The sequence below is a fragment of the Ranitomeya variabilis genome, chromosome 4 (genome assembly GCF_051348905.1).
Source record: "Ranitomeya variabilis isolate aRanVar5 chromosome 4, aRanVar5.hap1, whole genome shotgun sequence".
Taxonomy (NCBI): domain Eukaryota; kingdom Metazoa; phylum Chordata; class Amphibia; order Anura; family Dendrobatidae; genus Ranitomeya; species Ranitomeya variabilis.
In genome coordinates, this window is record NC_135235.1 from 500,749,721 (window position 1) to 500,774,671 (window position 24,951).

At 45.4% G+C, this 24,951-nt stretch overlaps 1 protein-coding gene across 5 annotated transcripts in view; it reads right to left on the reverse strand.

Annotated features, from left to right (window-relative positions):
• The window catches only part of NBR1 (NBR1 autophagy cargo receptor), an 85,336-nt gene that overhangs the window by 45,058 nt on the left and 15,327 nt on the right, over positions 1–24,951 (reverse strand). For all 5 annotated transcript variants that reach the window (XM_077252035.1, XM_077252034.1, XM_077252033.1 and 2 more), the window contains exons 2-4: positions 22,886–22,997; positions 11,158–11,220; positions 4,944–4,962 (exon numbers count right to left, since the gene is read on the reverse strand). In XM_077252035.1, coding sequence (XP_077108150.1) covers positions 4,944–4,962; positions 11,158–11,220; positions 22,886–22,987 — 184 coding nt within the window. In that variant the 5' untranslated portion in view covers positions 22,988–22,997. The remainder of the gene's footprint in view (positions 1–4,943; positions 4,963–11,157; positions 11,221–22,885; positions 22,998–24,951) is intronic.

The following is a 24,951-nucleotide window of genomic DNA, read 5'->3' on the forward strand; positions in this document are numbered from 1 at the left end:
CGTCACGAATCGTACCGTCGTAGCGATCAAAATGGTACTGTGTGACGGTACCCTAAGGAAGAGATACTCCATACATTGGATGTTAGAAGATGCCTGTTAGAATATATCTCAGTCACTGATGCTTGGAAGAGAGATAATGCACTATTCTTATCCTTCCAATGTCCTAGGAAAGGGCTAAAGGTACCGTCACACTAAACGACTTACCAACGATCACGACCAGCGATACGACCTGGCCGTGATCGTTGGCAAGTCGTTGTGTGGTCGCTGGGGAGCTGTCACACAGACAGCTCTCTCCAGCGACCAACGATCAGGGGAACGACTTCGGCATCGTTGAAACTGTCTTCAACGATGCCGAAGTCCCCCTGCAGCACCCGGGTAACCAGAGTAAACATCGGGTTACGAAGTGCAGGGCCGCGCTTAGTACCCAATATTTACCCTGGTTACCATTGTAAAAGTAAAAACAAAACAAAAAACAGTACATACTCACATTCCGATGTCTGTCACGTCCCCCGGCGTCAGCTTCCCGCACTGACTGTCAGCGCCGGCCATAAAGCAGAGCACAGCTGTGACGTCACCGCTGTGCTTTGCTTTACGGCCGGCACTGACAGTCAGTGCGGGAAGCTGACGCCGGGGGACGTGACAGACATCGGAATGTGAGTATGTACTGTTTTTTGTTTTGTTTTTTTTAACTTTTACAATGGTAACCAGGGTAAATATCGGGTTACTAAGCGCGGCCCTGCGCTTAGTAACCCGATATTTACCCTGGTTACAAGTGAACACATCGCTGGATCGGCGTCACACGCCGATCCAGCGATGACAGCGGGTGATCAGCGACCAAAAAAAGGTCCTGATCATTCCCTACAACCAACGATCTCCCAGCAGGGGCCTGATCGTTGGTCGCTGTCACACATAACGAGATCGTTAAGCGGGATCGTTGCTACGTCACCAAAAGCGGGACGTTGCAACGATATCGTTAACGAAATCGTTATGTGTGAAGGTACCTTTAGAGTATCGAAATACACACTAGCAAAGTAGATTAGGGAGGCTATCTCTCTGGCTTATACTGCAGGTGGGGGTCCAGCTCCGCAGAATCTGAGGGCGCATTCCACCCAGGCCATGGCATCATCCTGGGCGGAAAGATCTGGAGTGTCAATCGACCAGATATGTAAGGCAGCCAGGTGGTTGTCCCCTTCCACCTTTTTTAAGCACTATCGGTTGGACTTAGGGTTCTCCTCTGATCTCACCTTCGGGTTAAGGGTGCTACAAGCTATACACTATGTTCCAAATTATTATGCAAATTACATTTTTATCAGATTTTCCTAAATGGTCGGTGCAAATGACAGTCAGTCTAATAAAAGTCATCACCCATTAAATTATACATCAAATTTTATTGAAGAAACCTCCCAATGATAACAGTATAATCTCCAAAATGAATAAAAACTCAAAATGCACTGTTCCAAATTATTATGCACAGTAGAATTTCTAAACATTTGATATGTTTTAAAGAACTGAAAATGCTCATTTGTGGAATTTGCAGCATTAGGAGGTCACATTCACTGAACAAAAAAGCTATTTAACGCCAAAACATCCCAACAGGCCAAGTTACATGTTAACATAGGACCCTTCTTTGATGTCACCTTCACAATTCTTGCATCCATTGAACTTGTGAGTTTTTGGAGAATTTCTGCTTGTATTTCTTTGCATGAAGTTGGAATAGCCTCCCAGAGCTGCTGTTTGGATGTGAACTGCCTCCCACCCTCATAGAGCTTTTGCTTGATGATCCTCTAAAGGTTCTCTATAGGGTTGAGGTCAGGGGAAGATGGTGGCCACACCATGAGTTTATCTCCTTTTATGCCCATAGCAGCCAATGACTCAGAGGTATTCTTTGCAGCATGAGATGGGGCATTGTCAGCATGAAGATGATTTTGCTCCTGAATGCACGTTTCTGCTTTTTAGACCATAGAAGAAAGTTGTCAGTCAGAAACTCTATATACTTTGCAGAGGTCATTTTCACACCTTCAGGAACCTTAAAGGGCCTTACCAGCTGTTCCCCATGATTCTGGCCCAAAACATGACTCCTCCACCTCATCGCTGACGTTGCAGCCTTGTTGGGACATGGTGGCCATCCACCAACCATCCACTACTCCATCCATCTGGACCATCCAGTGTTGCTCAACACTTATCAGTAAACAAGACTGTTTGGAAATTAGTCTTCATGTATGTGTGGGCCCAATGCAACCATTTCTGCTTGTGAACACTGTTTAAGGGTGGCCGAATAGTAGGTTTATGCACCACAGCAAGCCTTTGAAGGAGCCTACACCTTGAGGTTCGAGGGACTCCAGAGGCACCAGCAGCTTCAAATATCTGTTTGCTGCTTTGTAATGGCTTTTTAGCAGCTGCTCTCTTAATCCGATGAACTTGCCTGGCAGAAATCTTCCTCATTATGCCTTTATCAGCACAAACACATTTGTGCTCAGAGACAGCCACAAATCTCTTAACAGTACGATGATCACGCTTATGCTTTTGGAAAATTTCTAATGTTTTCATCCCTTCACCAAGGCATTGCACTATTTGACGCTTTTCAGCAGCAGAAAGATTTTTTCTTTCCCATTTTACTTGAAAACTGTGACCTGCTTAATAATGTGGAACATCATTTTTAAGTAGTTTTCCTTTAATTAGAATCACCTGGAAAACCAATTATCACATGTGTTTAAGATTGATTTCAGTGATCCATTGAGCCCTGAGACACAATACCATCCACAAGTTTATTTGAAAAACATAACAATTAAATCTTTATGACACTTAAATACAATTTGCATAATAATTTGGAACACAGTGTAGTCCCTCCCTAAGGTAGCTGACATCTCTGTAAATCTCTCGTAGTGCTGTCATGGGAGTCCGAATAAAGCATTAAGCTACTTACTGGTAGCGGCGTTTTTCGGAGGCCCATGACAGCACCCTTAGTTCCCTCTCTATTCACGTGGGGGTTGCACTTCCTAAAATGTATATATATTTATATATGTATATATCGAGATATATAGATCTCACGGATGGTATCTAGTTTCAATACATTAGCATATTTTTGTATATAAGCTGTATATAATGTATATTTGTGTGCCACTAACTGCGGAAGTCCTCTCAGGCTCTGAAATACAACTGATCCATGGGAGAGGTGCCGCCCTTTTTGTATCTGTAGGTTTCCTGTTCCTGAAGGGTGGATCCCCTCTCTCGTAGTGCTGTCATGTGCCTCCGAAAAACGCCGCTACCAGTAAGTAGCTTAATGCTATTGCAATTTTCACAAGGATTGTCATATGGAACACTAAGGGTATGTTTCCACATGGCGTATTACATGAGGGTTTGCTGCGGATTGGACACTGGGTACAGCCGCAGCTTCCAATCCGCAGCGTCCAGATGTTACAGCATAGTGGAGGGAATTTTATGAAATCCAGTCTCCACTATGTGCGTACGGTAGCATCCGGCGGCCCTGCGTATCCGGACATGCGGCACGTCTTTCTAGACCGCAGCATGCCTATATTGCGGAGACGCTTCTTCCCCACAAGATAAATATCACAGTCCAGTGAACACAGGCAGAATCACCGTGCATACAAAGGGGGGTGGAGCTTTGGGCGGAGCGAGGTATCTGCTGCGTCCAAAGCGCAGCCCGTGGAAACATACCTTAACACGTTGCTTTTTTTTTTTTTTTTTAAACAAATACATTTAAAAACAAAAACCTGATTTATACAATGGGTCATTACCTGATAACACCTTGAGGCCTAGTTCACACACTATGAAGCATGTCCAAGGGTTCCATATGGATACCCGAAAAGCAAGATTCAAATGCAACCCCCGATGGCACACTAGATTGCAATGTCACACATGGAGCTCAATATGTGCTTTCTTCCCACAGTGTACCACTTTTCATACGGGCACAAAAACTTTTACTGCTTCTCTTTTTTCAATGGGCACAAAAATGTAACTAAACTCCATTTGGACTTCATGACACTGAAGTCTATTGCTCAGTCGGGGGTTCCACCTGAATCTCCAAAAACGGATGCACTGCATAAACGCATTGTGATCAGGGCCTTACTTGACAGGTTGAATTGGCAATTCCTTCACTCCCCTTTCTGACATTTTTTAATACTCTTATGTACTACATAAACCTAGTTAATAATACCTATAAAATAAAGTGTTTTATGACTTTTCAAAGGGAATGTGTCATCTGAAAGTATCTTTTCATTAAGTCAGTCCTGTATGATAAATATATTTTTACAAAAGTTTTTAATTTATTATTTTTAATTTCTCCATCTAGATTAAAAAAAAATAAAAATAAAAAAAAGATATATTGCAATGGTGACTAGGTGTAATCTAATACTCTTACTCCCTGGTTCGGCACATAGACATTAGCAGCAATGGATTCAGACCCAACCATATTGGAGTATTAAATGAGCGTGCCCTCATCAGGACAAAAGGTTATTGTGAAGGTAAAGGGAGGAGGTGAGCTGTGACATCAGCTGTTGTGCATGGTGGATACAATGTTGTCTATCTATCTATATAATCGTCTAAGGGTCACTTCCGTCTGTTTGTCTGTCACGGAAATCCCGCGTCGCTGATAGGGCGCGGCGGGCACAGTCCGTTAAACGGACGCGCCGCACGTCCGGATACGCAGGTCTGCGTCTTTGAACGCATAGCGGAGATGAGATTTAATAAAATCATCTCCACTATGCTGTAACATCTGGATGCTTGCGGATTGGATGCTGCAGCTGAACGCAGCGTCCAATCCGCAGCAAATAAGCCACAGGGAAACATACCCTTAGACATGCACATAAATAGATGTTAAATATTTCTCTTTCCTGAGAGTGCTACTACTCAAAATAAATCAAAATAATTAAGATGCAAACACAGAAGACGACAGCAAAGAACACTATACATGCGCACGGACTTACCTTGGCTATTCACAGATACCTGCAATTAAAGATATACATAATTAGACCCCCACCATTATATAACTGTATAGTGTTTCAAGAATGGGACTTAACCCCTTAGTGACCGGGCCATTTTATTATTATTATTAATTTTTTTTAAAATCTGACATGTCTCTTTTTGTGGTAATGACTCCGGAAAGCTTCAACAAATCCCAGTGATTTTGAGACTGTTTTTTCGTGACACATTGTACTTTATGACAATGCTAAATTTAGGTTGATGATTTTTTTTTTATTATATACGCAAAATATAATCAAAAATTTGACAAATGTTAAAAAATTAGCAATTTTCAAACTTTCAATGATTATATCTTTAATCCCTACAGTCGTATCATACAAAAACAAAAACAACATTTCCCTAATGTCTGCTTTACATCAGCACCATTTGTAAAATGTTTTATTTTGTTAGCATTTAAGAAGGCTTTAAAATGTAGCAGTAACTTTTCTTTTTTTTTTTTTAAGGCAATTTACAAAACTTACCGTACTTTTTATCGGGACCTGTTCAGTTTTGAAGTGACTTTGGGGGTCCTATATCCCCAAAAGTAATACCATTTTAAAAACCACACCACCTCAACGTATTCAAAATTGATTTCAAGTGTTTAATTAACCCTTCAGGTGATTTTCAGGAATTAATGCAAAGTGGTATGACAGGAATGAAAAGGAGGGATTTTTGGTTCTTACCGTAAAATCTCTTTCTTGGAGCCTTCATTGGGGGACACAGGTTACTATGGGTGTATGCTGCTGTTGCTAGGAGGCCGCCACTATGCAAATAAGGAAAAGTTAACTTCTCCTCGGCAGTATACACTTTCCGATATGCACCGAGTACCAGGCCCTGCGAGGCCAATCTGGAGCTATTAAGAGAACGGGGCCTTTATCTTTTTTACGACCCTTGGGATCAAGGGAAGAGGAGGAAACAGATGGCCCAGTTCCACATGCCCTCACGGGATCACCAGAGCATCGCAACCGACGGCTATCGGGTCCCGAGACCTTGATAAATACTGGGGAACCTTGTGGTTTGTTCGGGAGGCCATTAGGTTGACGTCCGGAACTCCCCATCTCTGACATATTTGGTTGAAGACGGTGGGATGGAGAGGCCACTCGCCTAACGCGAGGCCCTGATGGCTGGGAAAGTCGGCTTCCCAATTGTCCACCCCTGGAATGTGGACAGCTGAGATGGCGGGAACATGGTTCTCTGCCCACCACAGAATGCTTGACATCTCCCTCATGATCTGCTTGCTGCAAGTCCCTCCCTGATGATTTATGTAAGCCACGGCCGTGGCGTTGTCCGACTGAATGCGGACCGGATTTCCCGCGAGGAGGGGCTGCCAGCGGAGGAGGGTGAGGAAGATCGCCCTGATCTCTAAGAGATTGATCTGGAGAAGGGTCTCTTCAACATTACAGCAACCGTGCGCTATGTAATGGAGAAAGACCGCACCCCACCCCACCCCTGAAGACTGGCGTCGGTGGTGACGATCTGCCAGCGGAGGGGGAGAAATGACCTTCCGCGTAGACTGGAGGTGGAAAGCGTCCACCAAGTGAGAGACTGTCTCACATTGAGAAGAAGTTGAATTGGGCGATCCAGGGAAAGTGGGTTCTTGTCCTAGGCAGACAGGAGAGCCAGCAGGAGAGGGCGAGAGTGGAATTAAGCATAAGGTACTGCATCCATGGAAGCGACCATCTTCCCTAGAACTCTCATGCAGAGCCGTAGAGGCAGAGGAACAGGGCGCTTTAAGGCTTTGATGCCCTGTCGGAGAGAGAGGCACTTCTCCTTCGGGAGGATGACCTGAGCTTGAATTGTGTTAAATTCCATGCCCAGGAACTCGAGGCGTTGAGTTGGAATCAAGGTCGACTTGTCCTTGTTGATTATCTAACCGAGGCGGGTCAGTGTGTCCAGAGTGATCTGGAGGCTCTGGTCGCAGTCCTGGAGAGACGGACCCTTGACCAGAAGGTTGTCGAGATAGTGGATTATAAGGATCCCCTTCGAACGAAGGAAGGCCATGACCGCTGCCATTAATTTCGTAAAGACCCTGGGGGCGGACGCCAGGCCGAACGGGAAAGCTGTAAACTGGTAATGTTGCTCGCGAATCGCGAAACGAAGGAACCTCTGATAAATAGGAATATGCAGGTACGCATCCTGAATGTCCACAGAGCACAGATATTACCCCTCGGTTCCATAGAGGCGATCACTGAGCGCAGAGACTCCATCTTGAAGTGCCGAACCCGAAGGTGGCGGTTCAACTGTTTGAGATCCAAAATCGGGCAGAGTGAGACGTCTTTTTTTCGGAACCACGAACAGATTTGAGTAAAAACCCGAAAACCGCTCGCGGTAAGGAACAGGAACGATCACTCCTGATGTGAGAAGGGCATTGACTGCCTGAAGGAGCCCTGGGGCATGGGAAGGCTGCTTGGGTGGACGGGAGAGGAAGAAACGCCTTCCTGGGGGTGAAGAAAATTCTATTTTGTAGCCTGATGTGATGATCTCCCTAAACAGGCGTCGTCGACCACCGATAACCAAGCCTCCGTGAACAGAAGAAGCCTACCTCCCACCCTGGAAAGATTTCCAGGTGGGGGTGACCCGTCATTTTGAAGAGAATCTGTGGCCGCGAGATCCGTAAGATTTATAGGAGAGGCTCTCAGCCCTCCAGTGAGGGGTAGGCCTGAAGGGAGGTTTTCTCCGTTCACCCTGAGAGGAAGAACGCTCCTGCTGGGAGGAACCGCCTGAGAAGGAGGAGGGCTGGAAGGGACGAAAGGACTGGGGTCCCCGTCTATTACAGGGGCGCTTAGGCTTGGATTGAGGTGCTCTTTCCACCTGTAGCGTCGGAGATGATCTGGTCTAGCTCTATGCCAAAGAGCCTGGAGCCTTGGAACGGAAGGCCAGTGAGAGACTTTTTAGAAGCGGGTCTGCGTCCCACGCCTTCAGCCAAAGGACACGGCGAATGGCAATGATGTTGCTGCTTGCTCTTGCGGGACAAGCAGCCGCATCCAAGGAGGCATTTAAAAGATATTTCCCCGCGTGTGCAATCTGGTCCGCTAAATCAGCTAGTTACTCCGAAGGAGTCGATGCTACGATGCCCCTGCGAAGTATCTTGGTCCAGGCAGACACGGCTTTCGCCACCCAAGAGGAGGCGAAATTCGGGCAGAGAGGCGCCAGACGCCTCAAAGGCTGATTTGGTTAAAGCCTCAATTTGCCAGTCCGTAGCGTCCTTAAGAGACGCTGCATCGGGGATGGACAGCACTATCTGCGAGGATAGACGAGAGACAGGCGGGTCTACCTTAGGGGAATCAGACCATTTGCTGACCAGGTCTGGATTAAAGGGGTACAAAATATCCAGACGCTTCCTTCCTGGAAAACATTTTCCGGGTTGTTCCCAGTGTCTAGAGGTAGTATTCTCAAACTCTTTGTGATTGGGAAAAACTCTAGAGGGCCGTTTTACCCGTTTGAATGAAACGGAGTCCTCCTGGGAGGTGGAATCTTCCTCCTTAAGTTCAAGGGTTTGAATAATAGCCGAAATAAGGCTATCTATCATGTCCTGCGTGCCGGAGGACTGATCTGCATCTGAATCCGAATGAGAAAATACATCCGACCCGGCGTCCGCCTCAGAGGAGGGGGAACGGGTGGAGAGGGGTATTCTAGATGGTGCCACGGGTTCCGGAGAGCTGGATGAGGAGCTAGACAGAGTCCTCTTTCTGGATCCTTTCTCCAATCTGACCCTGTGAGGGTCGTGGTCAGGTGCATGCGAATCGCCGTGGGAGGCGTTCGTGGCACTGGTGGCAGAAGATGGAACGCTTGCCGCTTCTAGGACCTGTACCAGGGACTGGGACACTTTTGTCAGGTCTGAGACTGACTGGGACATAGCCCACTCCGGGACAGGGGGAGTGCACTCATCCCGAGTATTAGGAGCTTCCTGAGGGATGGACATGGTGGAAGGACTGCAGGACAGACAGAAAGGCGACGGCTGGCCTGAAGCCCACTTTCTCTTGGACAGCGGGACAAGCTTAATGGGTCACCGTGGGACTGTAGCTGGAGGCCTGTGTGGGGTTGGGCATAGGTAGAGCCTGAGTGATGACTGCAGCAGAACAATATAAAGGCGATACTGCTGAAGTGAGGACTGCAGCAGAATGCTATAAAGGCGATGCTGCTGAAGGGAGTAAGACTGAGGAAGGAGGCAGGGAATGCAGAGCCTACCAGACACCCAGCGATTGCAGAGGCAGCGCAGGTAGCTGTGTCCCCCTCCGAATCCTGAAGATGCTGCAGGAGCCGGGTGCCAAGATGGACGCAGTTCTCTCTGGCCACGCGACGCGCTGGAGCGAGCGGTGGGTGGGTAAAGATGTGTTCGGGTGCACAGAAAGAGGGACATACCCAGCAAAAAAGAAACCGGCTCCCTGATAGGCTGACATGCCTGAGGGGGCGTGTCGGAGTGGAGATCCAAGGCAAGCGCATAGTGGTGTGCCCGGCGCTGGAGAAAAATAAAGTGCAGCGATGATAGGCCTAGACCGGCAAAGGGGTGTGGCCTAACGGGGGATAGAGAAACGCTGCAAGATGCCGGGAACTGCGCGATTATAAGAAAAAGTGAGCAAAATTTGAAAATGTATAAACTGGTGAGCGCTGCCGTGGGGAGGAAGGGGGGGGGGGAAAGTGGGCTCCTGTCCCACTTGCTACCTTGCTTGAATCCGGCTCCTTGGTGTATGAGGATCGCGTCAGAAACCCTTGGAGAGGAAGAGGGTCCTGGGAATAAGATCCTCCTTCACGCACCGTCTCCGGACGGTGCAGAAGACGGCGTCAACCCCTCACGAAAAGGGGGGAGGTCACCATAGGTGACCACCGTCTTCCTCTCAGCCCTCTCCAAGGAGAGGGGTGAGGAGGGAAAAAGGCGAGGACTGGCCACCAAGAAGTCACCCTGAAACACCGATAAGGGCGACAGAGGACAAAGTCCTGCCAGCGGGTCCGAGAGTGGGCAATGCGGGAAGTACCACACTGCTCTCTAGGTCGCTTAAATGTGGGAAAAACAGGGTGAGAATCTGCACCCTGTTACCCAAAGAGATAAGTCTGGAAAAGAAAGGGAAAAAGATTAATAAGTTCACAAAAAACCCTGTAAAGAAAGTAAAGAGAATCTGGTGGTTAGATCCAGGTCCGCCTCCTACAGACACTAAGCAAAAACTAAGTTGGATTGTGCCTATCGGCGGGTGTATACTGCAGAGGAGGAGTTAACTTTTCCTTATTTGCATAGTGTCAGCCTCCTAACGACAGCAGCATACACCCATGGTTACCTGTGACCCCCAATGAAGAGAGAAAGAAAATGTATTTTTATAATCCAAATGTTGATAACTTTTTAACAGCTGGCAGATGCTAAGGCCATTATTTGGCAGTGAACTGCCATGGCAAACATCAGGACCACACAATCAAGATCTCAGGGTGCCAATGGGGTTAAACAGGGAGCCCCCACACTCTGTTAACCATTTAGATGCGGTAGTCACTATTGACAGCAGCATCTAAGGGGTTAAACGGCCATGGTTGGTGCCAATAGTGATTGTGGCTGATGCAGCAAGTTGTCAGCTATAGTGTACAGCTGCTGGATTGTCACCTGTGTGGGGATGCTATTCTTTTATATCTCAGGTCAGAACAAAAAGTTAATTTTAATCAACAGATCTTCGAATGATAATAATAAGTTCCACAATTGGATGTGTTAAAAAAAATGTTCTTGTGACGAGATAATCAGGCTGTGCCTTTTTGTACAGTACAGGCTGTGCCTTTCTGTACAGTAAGGCTGTAATAGCAGTGTCTTCCCGTGCAGGCTTTAATGTCTGTGTCTTACTGTACAAGCTGTATACGTCCTTGTCAATATCTCTGCCTGCAGTCAGACAATGTATGCCGTTTACTGTTCACACCCAGGGGATAGTAATCTGTCCTGATGCGATCATCAGATCTGTGCACACTTACTAATGTACAATCACATACACAAAACACTAAATTTTCTGACAGAAAGCAGAGATGTAGTCAGCCGTGAAAAATGGATGCAGAAACGTTTTGCAGAAATATCCTGTAAATTGCACTGAGGCTCAATTTAACCAATTAGAATCTGAATGTTTTAACAGTATTTTTTCCCCCACAATGGACTGCAGAGAAGAATCATTGTACCGCACACAAGAACGCTCTATAGTACTGCAACCGGTCTCTTACCTCCTCATTATCCTCATCTATATACTTTAGCTGTATGTCACTCAGGTCGAAAGACACTTGCACCTACAGACGACAGAAAAGATTGGTAAGTTTTCCAGATGAACAATGCTTTATCTGAGAAGGTCTAAAATGAGAAATAATTGGTATTACTAGGAAACAATTCTATGTAGATGGGAGACCTCCTTGTACAGGCAATGTGAGAATCATAGACAGACTCTCATTATCTGCTCTGCTTTTAACATGTTTACAGATACACTTTTAAATCATAGCTTAAATTAAATATGTAGAATATATAAGGCTGCAGGACAGAAAACAAACCCAACATGATAAAAGTTTAGTACACACTACAGGTGTCCTCCATGTATCACCCAGAGCAGTAGGTAAAAGCGGAAGCTCCACTTCACAGCATTTTCCTACAAAGATGTTCCCGACCAATTGAATGGGACGGTGTTGTGGTTCTGGTTAAAGGCATCACCAAAATGGCAAGTCTTGGGTGCCAGAAGAACAGGGTTATGGGTGTTCAGAGCTCATTAATGCACATGATGTACAAAGACTAACCCATCTGGTCTGATCCCACAGAAGAGTTACCACTGCAGAAATTGCCAAGACAGTTAGAGGGTTAGCTCCAAAATTGCAAGTCATCCTCTATCCATAGGGTAGAGATAACTTACTGATCGATTCCGGGGTCCGGAATCTTGAGAATGGGGCAATGTTGTGCCCCTTCTATAATGGAGAGGAGGTCAAGATTGAACACTCATTGATTTCCACTGGCAGTCCCTTAGACTACGAACAAGATGGAGGTTTAGCAGGACTGGACTATGAAGCAATACAAGACCTGGTGCTACAACAGGTTCCCTTTGCCATGATGTGGACAGCTGGGTGTGAGCACTTACCTGGCAGAGAAGGCACCAGCATGTACTGTAGGAAGAAGGCCAGCTGGCAGAGGCAGTGTGATGCTATGGGCAATGTTCTGCAATAATCTTCCCTGGCACACTGCACACATTGCTAAGGAATGGTTAGCGGAACGTGACAGTTTAAGGTGGCCACTTAGCACCTAAATTCCCCTAAAGGCTCAGAGCCGTTTTGGTAGCAAGAGAGGGATTTACAGAATATTGGGCAAGTGACTTCTAGGTCGTGACTGATCAGAGTCTGTCACATATGGAAATAATGGATGAGTCAGTTACTAAGTGCCAATTATATAAATAACAGTGTCACAATTTGTAAAAGTAACATTTACCATTACATTCTCCAGAAATGTAAAGAGTTTTTTGGGACTAATGATCAGGGACATACCGGGGGTCCAATCTCTCCTAGACTAAAGGAATTGGCCCACAACAATCGTGTATCACCAATCTACAGAATATGTGATAAAGGTATCATCACTAGGGGTCTAGTATACATCACCAGGGGTCAAGCATACACACTCCTCTCTATTAATGGGAACCTGTCACCTCAAGAACATCTAGCTACATGTAATTATAAAGGTAATTTACAGGTAAGTGGCATTTAAACCCTGTGTAGCTGGATTACTGGAGAGGCAGCTACAGGGAGAAAATTAACTTATATTCTCCCCACTTCCAGGCATGGGGGAGCGCAGGGAGCGGTCACCTCTCAATACACAGTGAGAGCAGGCTGGCAATCAAAGCCACTCACTGTGTGGTAAGTGATGACTGCAAGCACCATCTGCACCGCCCCAAGGACTGAAAGCGAGCAGCTGCATGGAGAATATAACTTCATTTCCTACCTGTAGCCACTGTTCCAGTAAGCGGGATGAACAGGATTTAAGTGTTTTCCACTACTCTGACTATTCCCTCTCAATCACTATAATCCCCCAATGTAAAATGAAAACAGCCAATACTTACCTGCGGAGTGGGCTCCGTTCAGCGAGGTTGGTGTTTGAACTCCAGGGGCATATGTGACATTGTTATGTCATGCGAGCTCCGCAGCCAGGGGCTATTCCACTCATTTCCTTTCCCTTGGACAAAACTGTAATGTGGAAAAAGTGAGTGTGCAGCTGCAGACTTCCTCCAGATGTCAGTTTTGGCCAAAAGAAGTGAATGAGGCAGCCGCTGACTGGCTGCAGGGTTCTAGTGACATGAAGTCATGCAAGCCTTGGGACACCAGACGCTGACAATGCTGGAATGGGGCCCGCAGCTATTGCAGTCTACAGAAACTGAACATAGAGTTACTGCACATGCTTGGTCACAGCACTATTGGAATATGGGACACAACATCCTCGTTTTTGTGAAACAAATACCATTGCATTTTTTTGTCCAGCAGAAAAAAAAATAAAATAGGCGCAAAAACCGCAACGTGGGAACATATCTTACAGTTTGCTTAGTGACAAGAACTGAACATAAACATCAATAAAAGACAGTTAACTATTGATTACTTTCTCCCAAATGACAAATGCTACTACAGTACTAAACCATAAACTGATAGAACATTGCTTTATGGCACCGTGTATCTACCATATTAATTGCTTCCTGACCATGTGAAGGACGCTGTTTTGTAACGAGTCATGCAGCAGTGTCATATGATGAGGACAGACTTAAGGAAACAAGACAGATAGGGAGGAGAAGACCAAGTGCACAGTCTGGCCGTAGGGGCTGGGGAACCACAGATAGGGAGGAGAAGACCAAGTGCACAGTCTGGCCGTAGGGGCTAGGGAACCACAGATAGGGAGGAGAAAACCAAGTGCACAGTCTGGCCGTAGGGGCTAGGGAACCACAGATAGGGAGGAGAAGACCAAGTGCACAGTCTGGCCGTAGGGGCTGGGGAACCACAGATAGGGAGGAGAAGACCAAGTGCACAGTCTGGCCGTAGAGGCTAGGGAACCACAGATAGGGAGGAGAAGACCAAGTGCACAGTCTGGCCGTAGAGGCTAGGGAACCACAGATAGGGAGGAGAAGACCAAGTGCACAGTCTGGCCGTAGGGGCTAGGGAACCACAGATAGGGAGGAGAAGACCAAGTGCACAGTCTGGCCGTAGGGGCTAGGGAACCACAGATAGGGAGGAGAAGACCAAGTGCACAGTCCGGCCCCTGTGCCCAAAATCTAATCACCAGAAAACTTTAAATTCTGATTAAAGAAGAATAACAACCGCTTGGTATACTATACTGCAGGCACGAGTCAGCGATGAGAGCGCACAAAGACACTGTGCATGGCTTACCACCGACAATATCCGTTCAAGCTTGGTTGTTTTTCTTGAAAGTAAACTACTAAAATCTATAGTACAGTTGTGATTTCTATAGGGGATATAAGTGAATGCTGTTGCTACTATGCAAATTGCCTCTTCAGAGAGGAACAAGATGAACTCTATAACGCCCCCTGTTGGAAGCAGAAATCCTAAAAGCCTCTATTGATAATTTAACAAGCCTTGAAATGTGACTTAGGACAAAAGCCAAATCAGAATCTCAATTTGCGTGTTTCTGTAAATTGAGACTCAAGTTTAGCTTTTGTCCTAAGTCACATTTCAAGGCTCAATTGAGACGAAGGATTGCTGCTTCCAACAGGTGGAACTCTTATAGAGTTCAAGTCCTTTTCCTTTCTGAAGAGACAATTTGCATACTAAATTTCCCAGAGGAGCATTGCACGGTGAATAAGCCCCTTTACCTTGGCATGCCGGAGCCGGCATGTCACTCTCTACAAGGAGAAACATTGCTACTATGAAAATTACTCTATCCATCATCCAAGTTAGCAAAAAAGTGCAGTAGCAATAGCTGAATCTAAGCAGTCACTTTAGTAGCCAGTCTGAACTCCACTTGGACAAGTGAGACAATGTCACTTACTAAGCCAGCTCTGGCAGTGCCCTAGGGAGATGCAGAAGGCTAAGCAGATAACTGTACTGTATGTAAGGAGGCTAATACCGTATCTACGCCACATTTACAGGGAAAAGTTACGGTATACAATATGTGTAACGTTAATCTGCTCGCAAAATACCCTAATATATTACAAGCCAATACATTTACACATCCCCTATACGAAAGGGATTGGAATGAAAGTGATAAAGGCACAACTGTCATTTTATAATACTTTTATTTATAAAGCGCCAGCATATTAAGCAGCACTTTACAAGAAGCACTCCTCCTCCCATCAGAGTTTCTATCCTCTTAATATATTGCAGTCATCACATGATGTAGCACTGTGTATTTACCATTGCTCATTTTGCCTTTCTACCCAGTAAATTCTTCTCTTTTCTCTATCTAGAAACAGGAAGTCTCATGTCCCTGCATTTATTATTCCCCTCTCCAACTCCTGACCCAGCTGCTCCTTCCATCCTCACCAGGGACTTTTGCAGTGACTCCTGAGTCATACAGGGAAAATGGACCTCCTGTTTCTACATAGAGCTTAGAAAGATTCAGCTAGTCAGTTTTTAATCATGTGATATCTAATGGAAGAGAGAAGAATTAGCTGGGTAGAAGGGCAAAATGATCAATTGTAAGTACACAGTGATACATCATATGATGAGGGCAATATATTGAAAGGATAAAAATGTTGACGGGAGGAGGAGTGCCTAAGGATAAAAATGTTGACGGGAGGAGGAGTGCTTCTTTAAAGGGAACCTGTCACCCCGTTTTTTCAGTATAAAAATACCATTAAATAGGGCATGATCTGTGCTGGACAATAGTGTATTTTGTGTACCCTGATTCCCCACCTATGCTGCCAAAATACCTTACCAAAGTCGCTGTTTTCGCCTGTCAAATCAAGGTGGTCTGGTCAAATGGGCGTGGTGAAATCGCTTCTTCTCCCCCAGATCTTGCTTATCTTTCCGTTGGTGGCGTAGAGGTTTGCACATGCCCAACAGCGGAATGCACTGCGCAGCTGAAGAAAAAGCGCGATCTGCGCTATTCACCGCTTTATCGCTGGCGGTGGCCATCTTCCTGAGGCAGCGCGTGCTCAGATGGAGTGCTCTGCTGCCCGGGGCTTCAGGAAAATGGCTGCGGGATGCCGCGCGTGCGCAGATGGAGATCGCGGCGGCCATTTTCCGGAAGCCGAGATGCGAACTCTCATGTACAGCACCATGGAATTAATGGTGCTATATAAATGAATAATAATAGCACACAACACAATGGCTGATCGATCTAATGACGACTCATTATCCCCGGTGACTTTAGAGAAAAAGAGTAAGGATATCTACAGTCACTGACTTTGGGCTGACATTGTGACCAGTTACACTCCATTGAGCTCACGTTATTCCATTTTTTCTACAAAGAGCCTCTCCTAGTGCAGACGTTTTATAGATTTATTGTTCCTGATCGACAGCAGCCATGGTTCCAAACATGGGTCACAAATCACGGCAGCAGGTGATAGTTGTCTGTGCAAAACCCCTTTAAAAACCAACAGAGGCGTGTTACAGGTTTTAAGCTTAAAGTAAATAAAAAGCCAACTTGTAATAAACTCTTAGATGACCTTGCTGCCCTCTGCTGACGTCGTTTATGCCCCATAGTTCAATATCCTATTCTGAACGTCAGCTGACGTGGGGACGCACCTTGTTCCTGCACTTTACCCCCTAGTCACTGTACAATAACAACCCTCGGTGACTCACATCTCCGGCTCCTACAGACTAGTCTGCCCGAGTCACAGCACGGTGCGGTCCTAGGCAGACTCCTGCCTTACAGCAATGGTGCGGATCTGGCAGTGATGATGATATGCGATACCAACCTAATTCCACCTTCAACAAATCCTTTCCTATTAGAGCAGCACTGGGCTCTTCAGTCCTGATCCTTATGGTGGTAGATGAGGCGAGGCTCATAACTTGTCAAGCACCACTGCGCTAGTACAGTAATCAGGGTCACGGGTTTACATTCTTAAGTAAAGCTTTAAGTTATAGGTCAGAGGTTTTCACAAACAGCGTATTCTTTAGCTATGCATTCAGAAAACAATGCAGAAATGCTCCATAAAAGGCATGTTCACACCTTGAGTTTTTCGCTGCGGAAATGCAGCATTTTACTATCCCAGCAAAGTGAATGACAGTTCGGAAGTCTAATACACTCACTGCTTCGTCTTTCCTTGCAGATTTGAAGACTTTTCATATCTGCTGAAGGTCAGATACTCAAGCGTTTTTCACCCATTCTAATGAATGGGAATACATAAAAAATGACTAAAAATGCTCATATTTTATGCTGTGTTTTGGTGGCAAGAGCTACATTTTTGGTGCTGAAATGTCTGCAGCAAATACGTAACGTGTACACGTACCCTTAGATTATCATATTTTATCCAGAAATGTCATGTTTCACCACTTCCAGCAGTTCTACCTTATTTGCAGGTAATGAAAGCCCACTGGTGACTTGGTATCCATTTTTATATTTGTTTTAAGAGCCAACGTATACCAGAGAAATGTACACGTATGGGATATATCTTATCATAGGTGTTGCAAGAACAAATGTGTGAGCACACCGATACAGGACAGAAGGCATCTCTCAGCTCATTTTATTTGTCCACTGACAAAGCTGCCATAAAAACTCTTTAGCACTCGTGGTATAACTATATATTTACAATGACTGGTAGAGCAGGTGTTTCCAGTGTGTGGGGTCGCTACGTGCAGGGCTGTGGGGTCAGTAAGCCAAACCTCAGACTCCGCAATTTCCCTGACCCCACTGCACTGGACACTACTGAGCATGCGCATGAAGTGCAGCCCAGATTCATCTCCACTACGACCCCACAGCACTGGTCACTACTGAGCATGTGCATGGAGTGCAGCACAGATTCATCTCCACTACGACCCCACAACACTGGTCACTACTGAAAGTGCAGCACAGATTCATCTCCACTACGACGCCACAGCACTGGTCACTACTGAGCACGTGCGTAAAGTGCAGCACAGATTCATCTCCACTACAACTCCACTGCACTGGACACTACTGAGCATGTGCATGAAGTGCAGCCCAGATTCATCTCCACTACGACCCCACAACACTGGTCACTACTGAAAGTGCAGCACAGATTCATCTCCACTACGACGCCACAGCACTGGTCACTACTGAGCACGTGCATAAAGGGCAGCACAGATTCATCTCCACTACGACCCCACAGCACTGGTCACTACTGAGCACGTGCATAAAGGGCAGCACAGATTCATCTCCACTACGACCCCACAGCACTGGTCACTACTGAAAGTGCAGCACAGATTCATCTCCACTACAACTCCACTGCACTGGACACTACTGAGCATGTGCATGAAGTGCAGCCCAGATTCATCTCCACTACGACCCCACAACACTGGTCACTACTGAAAGTGCAGCACAGATTCATCTCCACTACGACGCCACAGCACTGGTCACTACTGAGCACGTGTGTAAAGTGCAGCACAGATTCATCTCCACTACGACCCCACAGCACTGGTCACTACTGAGCACGTGCATAAAGTGCAGCACAGATTCATCCCCACTACGACCCCACAGCACTGGTCACTACTGAGCATGTACATAAAGTGCAGCACAGATTCATCTCCAATGAAAGCCGAGATCCTTAGAACAGGAACAGAACAGACATTTATAGGCTTTCTGAAAACATTTCCAGCACATCCTGCATTGTACTACTGTACCCAATGTATTATATATTTTAGGAGTCGGTCCATTTTATACCAACGCCATCAAAATGGACACCGACTCCACTGCCCTGGTTACGTGTCAGTTTTATTTTAGTCTTTTTTTTATGACAGACTAAGGAATTTCAACAGTTTATATTCCCTGGACAAGCCCAGCACTTTAAATCTATTGAAAACGTCACTAAGGGCTTAAAGAGGGGTGGCCGACACCACACCTAGGCACATAGTTTTACAGTTTGCTCTGCACAGATGAGCTGCACAGCGAGCTGTCAAAGTGCCGAGGTGTGCTCACAGCTGTCACTCACTGCACGTAAGAGTTTTGGAAAATGACAGGTTTCCTTTAAAACTAATGGCCTATCCCCCAATAATAATTCCTCAATATCATATTGTTGGGGTCCGACTCTCAGCACCAGTGGTTTAACTAAAGCCCGATGGGCCCAAGTGCAAAATTTGGACCTGCGCCACCCGACATGCTGCTCAGATATATAGGCACTTGTAGAGTTCTAAATCCTATAAGGACATATGCGTTGCCTCCCCTCCCTTATTATGTAGTAATGTCTCCCATCCTGGGCTCCTTCCTGGTATATACGTCCCTCAGCCTGGTATATATGTTCCCCATCCAGGTATATATGTTCCCCATCCTAGTATACATGTTCCCCATCCTGGGCCCATATTGGGATGTGTGTACCCAATCCTGGTGCATATGTCACTTTTCCTGGGCTCCATCTTGGTACATATATCGCCCATCCTGGTATATATACCGCCCATCGGTATGGTATGTGTCAACCATTTTAATGCATAGAAAAAAAAAACAAAACAGTTCTACTCATCTTCCCTCCGCTCCCCCACCGTATGAAGGCTTCTTCTGAAGGGTCTCTGCGCCACAATACACTTCAGTTGTAGTTTTTCACTGGCATCATGGCCCCCCCGCACGGGCCAGATAGTGACCTCTGTGACTATTATCCTTATGCCCCCGATCAGAACCCTCACTGATCAGCTGATCATCAACTGATGTTACAGCTCACGACAGTGAATAGGAATGAACTATGCATTAAAGAACAGTGGCAGAATGGGGGACATATACAAAAATACAAACGGTGTCTGGAAAACCAGCGCGGTGGCCCTTCACCCAGCTGCCGACTGTTAGACCTCCCAAATGATCTCGTGTGGATGCCTACCCCAAGAAAACGCCATCAATATTACATTCTACAATAAACCCTTTAAGTGCCTGTATACCCTATAAATGTAAGATTTGGAAAGAAGCAATGTAATGTTACATTTCTCCTGCTATTTAATTGTCCTGATGGTGGGGAGAGGGTCGGTGTAACACTGAAACGCATAGACATGTCAATAAAGGATTTAGTGACTATCCCAGTGGAATAGGACTGATTGGACGCACCCTTAGTTTACTATTCTATTGCTTGAATCTTCAACTCCGGACCACACCAGAGAGGGGGCGCCAGCGGGAACGTTCACACTGATTCCAAAGGCGAAGTGTTGTGCTCTGAACACAGGTGAGAACTGATCTAAAAGGGCGAGGGGGGCAAAAGGAATTATGTATTTCCATCACACTGATGTTTACCCTGTGAAGAACTGTACATTTTTTTCATATAAATCAGCAACAAATTTCTCCTGCTATCGCTGCAATAAGGGAAATGTCTCACTGGCTGCGGATCAGCAAGATCATCTATTACTAGAAGTGCTGTGAACATGACAGCCGCCAGCTAAGCGCCACACTGCCTGCCATATTAAAGGATTATTTGTGGTGAGACAATCTCTTTAAAGCTTTAAAGGGGTTGTCCAGGACTGTGATACTGATGACCTATTCTCCGGATAATACCGTACATCAATATCAAATCTGTGGTGGTGCAACACCCGAAACCCACCATGACAGGCATGGTTCTGTGCACTCTAGTGGCCGTTACCAGGTACTGCAGTTCAGGTCCTATTTGTAATAAAAAGAGCTGCAGTACTCAGGAGCGGCCACTACACAGTGTGCAGAGCTGTGCTGTTCTGGCTCCATAGACTGTGAACATTTGGCCAATGCTGGAACTAAAAGCTGCTGATCTCATCGGTGAGTGACAGTCTTGGGTTTTAGTAGCAGCTGTGCTTAAAGGGAACCTATCACCCCGTTTTTTTCGGTATGAGATAAAAATACTGTTAAATATGGCCTGAGCTGTGCATTACAATAGTGTAGTTTGTGGACCCCGATTCCCCACCTATGCTGCCGAAATACGTTACCAAAGTAGTCATTTTCGCCTGTCAATCAGGCTGGTCAGGTCGGATGGGCGTGGCTTCTTCCCCCAGATATTGCGTAGTTTTCCGTTGGTGGCGTAGTGGTGTGCGCATGTCCAACGTCCCCAATCCTGCACGGGGGGGTGAAAATAGCAGCGATGTCCGTTATTCCATTGGTGGTCGGTGGGCGCGGCCATCTTCCTTTGGCCGCGCGTGCGCAGAAGCGGCGCTCTGCTGGCCGCGGCTTCAGGAAAATGGCCGCCGCGATCTCCATCTGCGCACGCGCGGCATCCCGCGGCCATTTTCCTGAAGCCGCGGCCAGCAGAGCGCCGCTTCTGCACACGCGCGGCCAAAGGAAGATGGCCGCGCCCACCGACCACCAATGGAATAACGGACATCGCTGCTATTTTCACCCCCCCGTGCAGGATTGGGGACCTTGGACATGCGCACACCACTACGCCACCAACGGAAAACTACGCAATATCTGGGGGAAGAAGCCACGCCCATCCGACCTGACCAGCCTGATTGACAGGCGAAAATGACTACTTTGGTAACGTATTTCGGCAGCATAGGTGGGGAATCGGGGTCCACAAACTACACTATTGTAATGCACAGCTCAGGCCATATTTAACAGTATTTTTATCTCATACCGAAAAAAACGGGGTGATAGGTTCCCTTTAAGAGACATAATTGCCCCTAATTCAGCTCTGCCTAAAAGTAAATCAAACACATGGCTTGACTGCAAGGGTTTTTTCAAGTGCGGCACTCTAGGTTGTAGTACATGTGCACACACGCAGCTAGGTAACACCTTTCAAAACTCAGAAAAAACTAAAAATGTTAATATAAATAGTTTTATTAACTGCCACACCAAAAATGTGGTATACAAGATAGACTGCGTGATACGCCAAGTTTCTTATGTAGGATGTACGTCACGAAAATTGAAAACGCGCGTAACTGAACATCTTAGGGATGTGAATAATTGCAATACAGCAAACAGGAATGTTTCAATGGTATCGAAACATTTTGGTACAAAACATAATGGGGATACTACAGCTCTTAGAGTGCATGGCATTGAAAGAATTTATCCTTTAAATCGCGGAGGTGATGTTAAGAGACGCCTACTCACGAGAGAGGCATTTTGGATTTATAATCTCAATACTTGTTTTCCTGCAGGCTTGAATAAAAGAAACAAAATACTGTACCATTATTGTTAATATTTTATCATGTTTTATATATTGTTTTACAATTTCACTTTGATATATGTGGTTTCAGGACCTTCCCGATTAATCATGTGACAATTGAGGGGTGTGTCATAGGTCCGTGAGTGCTATATGTGTAGCATTCACTTTTGAAATCTCATAGGCATGAGCAAGACCTATATTGGTCGAAACGCGTCGCCGTAATTTTTATAATCACCTGTTTTGTCTACCATCTGTAAGGATTATCTTTTTATAACTACGTTGGATTAATAAAGTAATTTACCCTTTTTTACTGGAGCATCTACGTTGTTTGGAATTGCAGCTGTGCTTAATATTGCAGTTCAGTCCTATCCACTTGAATGGGCCGAAGCTATGGATAGGTGATCAATATCCCAGTCCTGGAGAACACCTTTGCAGGGGTTGTCCTGGCCATGATTACGACTATAGCGGGAGTGTAAAATGCTGCATCCTAATAGTGTGTGATATACTCATTGATAGGATTCAGCTGTTTTTACAGCCCCAGCAGACGGCACATGACATTATATGCGAGGTGACTGCTTTCTCTTCTGGTTCTCACTGGGGCAGGCTGGCTCAAACAGCAATTTGAACACCATAGTTCCTAAAAATATGAAGCCGCTCAGCGAACAGTTCCTTCTTCCGAAAACTAGAGGACATATTTGTTTTTTTAAACTTGCTCAAGGCCTTGAGTAATCTATCACAATACATCTTCCCATCTGAAGCGTTACCATTGCCTCCACATCAGCCCAGGTAGTCTTCTGAGAATCGGACACCAAGAAGCTCTGCGTCTCTCCTCTACAGGACACACACAAGTTCACCTGCGGCTCCATGTTTCTCCACCTACAAAGGGAACAGAAGGAAAATATCAGCAGAGATCCACATACGAAAACAGCCACTTCTAGAATGGGGTGCAATACTATAGTCACTAAGGCTAGAATTGGGGATGGGGTACAGTTCTCTTTCCTTTCCCAATTGTGCCCATACTGCTGATCCTTTTTGGCGAAACCTGTGTAACAAATGTTTTATACGCTCCCTTTTCTACTACCCAGGACGTTTTGTGAATGTAGGATGTGTCTTACTGCCATCTTGATTGTTTGCTGTCTGGCAAGGCATTTCATTGGCGCTTGGGTAGGTCAAATCTGCCATGTATTATGTAGATGACATGTTATGTGACAAAGGAAAGCATTGTTCATTAATATTAAGGAAAATCCTACTGCACAAGCATCTATAATGTGAGCACTCCAACATAACCTGTATATGGGTATGCCTATGGTGGCCTGTGAATTATATGGGAGATATATATATATATATACACACATACACATACACACACACACACACACATAGTTGGTAGTTATTCAATGCTACATGGCAAGATGATGATTAATAGCACACACATAAGAACGTTTGGAGCAAGCACTGATTTCTGCAGTGAAGTTCGAGTCTTCCATATGCGGCTTGATAGATATACCTGATGACAGGACAGGTCGTCACAAGTCTTGCTTAACCCCTTCACCCCCAAGGGTGGTTTGCATGTTAATGACCGGGCCAATTTTTACAATTCTGACCACTGTCCCTTTATGAGGTTATAACTCTGGAACGCTTCAACGGATCTTGGCGATTCTGACATTGTTTTCTCGTGACATATTGTACTTCATGATAGTGGTAAAATTTCTTCGATATAACTTGCGTTTATTTGTGAAAAAAACGAATATTTGGCGAAAATTTTGAAAATTTCGCAATTTTCCAACTTTTAATTTTTATGCCCTTAAATCACAGACATATGTCACGCAAAATACTTAATAAGTAACATTTCCCACATGTCTACTTTACATCAGCACAATTTTGGAACCAAAATTTTTTTTTGTGACGGAGTTATAAGGGTTAAAAGTTGACCAGCAATTTCTCATTTTTACAACACCATTTTTCTTTAGGGACCACATCTCATTTGAAGTCATTTTGAGGGGTCTATATGATAGAAAATACCCAAGTGTGACACCATTCTAAAAACTGCACCCCTCAAGGTACTCAAAACCACTTTCAAGAAGTTTATTAACCCTTCAGGTGTTTCACAGGAATTTTTGGAATGTTTAAATAAAAATGAACATTTAACTTTTTTTCACACAAAATTTATTTCAGATCCAATTTGTTTTATTTTACCAAGGGTAACAGGAGAAAATAGACCCCAAAATTTGTTGTACAATTTGTCCTGAGTATGCTGATACCCCATATGTGGGTGTAAACCATTGTTTGGGCGCATGGCAGAGCTTGGAAGGGAAGGAGCGCCATTTGACTTTTCAATGCAAAATTGACTGGAATTGAGATGGGACGCCATGTTGCGTTTGGAGAGCCCCTGATATGCCTAAACATTGAAACCCCCCACAAGTGACACCATTTTGGAAAGTAGACCCCCTAAGGAACTTATCTAGATGTGTGGTGAGCACTTTGACCCAACAAGTGCTTCACAGAAGTTTATAATGCAGAGCGGTAAAAATAAAAAATCATATTTTTTCACAAAAATGATCTTTTCGCCCCCAATTTTTTATTTTCCCAAGGGTAAGAGAAGAAATTGGACCCCAAAAATTGTTGTGCAATTTGTCCTGAGTACGACGATACCCCATATGTGGGGGTAAACCACTGTTTGGGCGCATAGCAGAGCTCGGAAGGGAAGGAGCGCTATTTTACTTTTCAATGCAAAATTGACTGGAATTAAGATGGGATGCCATGTTGCGTTTGCAGAGCCCCTGATGTGCCTAAACATTAAAAACCCCCACAAGTGACACCATTTTGGAAA